This window comes from Nicotiana attenuata, unplaced genomic scaffold (assembly GCF_001879085.1).
Source record: "Nicotiana attenuata strain UT unplaced genomic scaffold, NIATTr2, whole genome shotgun sequence".
NCBI lineage: Eukaryota > Viridiplantae > Streptophyta > Magnoliopsida > Solanales > Solanaceae > Nicotiana > Nicotiana attenuata.
The window spans coordinates 1-2,202 of NW_017685948.1; the positions used below are offsets into that span (position 1 = coordinate 1).

General features: G+C 33.1%; 1 protein-coding gene across 1 annotated transcript; it reads right to left on the reverse strand.

Annotated features, from left to right (window-relative positions):
• Positions 1-20: 20 nt before the first annotated feature.
• On the reverse strand, positions 21-1,425 carry LOC109222173 (mannan endo-1,4-beta-mannosidase 1-like; the record flags this gene model as incomplete). The annotated part of the gene is made up of 4 exons (XM_019386561.1): positions 1,090-1,425; positions 567-761; positions 333-455; positions 21-223 (listed from the first exon to the last, which is right to left on the reverse strand). Coding segments are annotated over exons 1-4 (857 nt in total), but the record flags the coding sequence as incomplete, so codon positions are not given.
• Between the last annotated feature and the right edge of the window lie 777 nt (positions 1,426-2,202).

The window sequence follows — 2,202 nt, forward strand, 5'->3', positions numbered from 1 at the left end:
CAGAAAAGATGTTAATATACCACTGGTCAGTGTAAGCGTGGATAGTGGCAAAATCAATCTCATTGATAAGATGATTACTGATGAAATCTGTTCCAACTTGATAACCAGGATTAACTTGCTTCCTTTCAGGAATCGAATCGCCATAAAATCCCTCCATTCCTACCTCCAACAAGTGTTTGTTGTCTAGTGACTTTACAAAACTTGCCATTTCTTGAACCCAAACCTAGAGTAATATCAGTAAAAAATCAAAATTTTACAGCAAAAAGTCAGTCATTGATATTTCTAAATAACTAATTTGGAAATGAAATAAGAATTTATTTCTTAAGACTCACATTAACAGTTTTTCCAGAATAGTCAGCTTGGTCACGTGGCTCATTAATGAGTTCCCATGCCATGATTGTTGGATCATCTCTGTAAGAAACTCTAGTAATGGTATTGAACCTTGTAACAACTTTCTGTAGCAATTTCACAAGAACATAAATTTTATTAATAATTAAGAATTAGATTGCATAAATATCAAACAATTGTAGTTTAAGTGAAAAAAATTCATGCATTGCTATCCATACCTTAATGTGGTTCTTATAATAATCTTTGAGTGTAGGATGAGTATAGAAATCATCGTCACTATTGATCTGAGCCCCTATATTTCGCGCCCACTGAACATATTGAGCTTTCCCTCCAAAGTCGTTCCAGTTGTTTACAAAGCTCAAGATTAAGCGAACACCATATTTTTTAGCTTCCGATATCACAAAATCCAAACCCTAAATCCAGAAAATACACAATAATAATTAATAATCCTAAATTAGAAACAATTACAAAAAGTATCTAATTAACTAATGACATATTTCATATTGTTTTAATAATTAAACCACAAAATATTTAATAATGGAATTTAAGTTATATACATAACACGATGCAAAGGACTTTTACATTATCATAACCTAAGTTAATAATAAATTATTACTCGATATATCGTCCAGGTTACCATATCAGACAATAAATATAAAACTACGTACATATGGTATGTTAACTTAACTTGGTAATGTAAAAATTCTTTATGCAGTCGTTGCACAGAACATAAACCTTTACCTGAAAAACACGTTCATCATAAACACCAGATGATACTTGTAATGCTCTGTCACCTCCATCACTGAAAGCCCACGTGCGACAAACAGAAAGACCAGCAGAGGCTGCATCTTTAAGAACCTCAGAGACTTTGTACCTCTCACTAGGTTCAGCAGCAACATGCATCAACCAATAAGAGTTGAAACCATTGAATAGAAAAGGTGATCCATTAAGTTCAAAATGAGCATCTTTAACTGTTATAAACCCTGCATTAGCATTTCTTGGAACCCTAGCTTCACATGCAAGAGCTAAGAACAAGATCAAGAGCCCAGAAATACAGCTAGTTTTTGTAAAATACATTTTGTAGTTTAAGTTCTATAGTGAATGGGAGAGATTTGATATGTTAGAGAGAGTCACCTATTGTGGGCTTTTATAATGAGTTGAAGATAAGGAAATTTACTAAAAATAGCAAATTTCCAAGAACTAAGAAGACTTTCCTAGTGGATGGAAACTGAAATTTGCAAGTTCACCAGAAAATATTTTATTTTTAAAGGTATCATGGGAGGTTGATAGAAGAGGAAGGAAGTTATTTGGTTAAAGCAGAAAGAGACAAATTATGGGGGGCAAAGAAAACAATAAAAGATAAGGAAAAAGAAAATGAAAAGGTGGTGTGATATGGGTGATATATTGCAATTTTCCATCCATTTGGTTAGTCTTTAAAGTTTGATCAGTACTAGATTTGATAATGAAAAATACATATAGAAACGTGTACTCAAGTAATTGCAGTTAGAAAAGATTGGTTAGATTTGCAACTAGCTATATTGAGTTATTTTATTTAGAAAAGGAAAATTTCCAGTTGGGAGTTCTTGTTGATATTTTTCTCTTCCATTTTTGCTAGACCCGTTGGTCAAAGGAAAGGGAAGTCCCTGCTTTTGGGACGGAGCCGTATGACGCGAGAATGTCACATACGATTTCTTTGAGAAGGGTGTGAGACCATCACCTATCAGGCCCGATGAACGGTCTACGGAGCTTATGAAAGCACTTTCACCTCTATTTTATGAAATACTGAAACTTAAAATCGAAGATGTTTTTAAATCAAATCAATAACTGTATGACATGTATTTATACATTAATTTC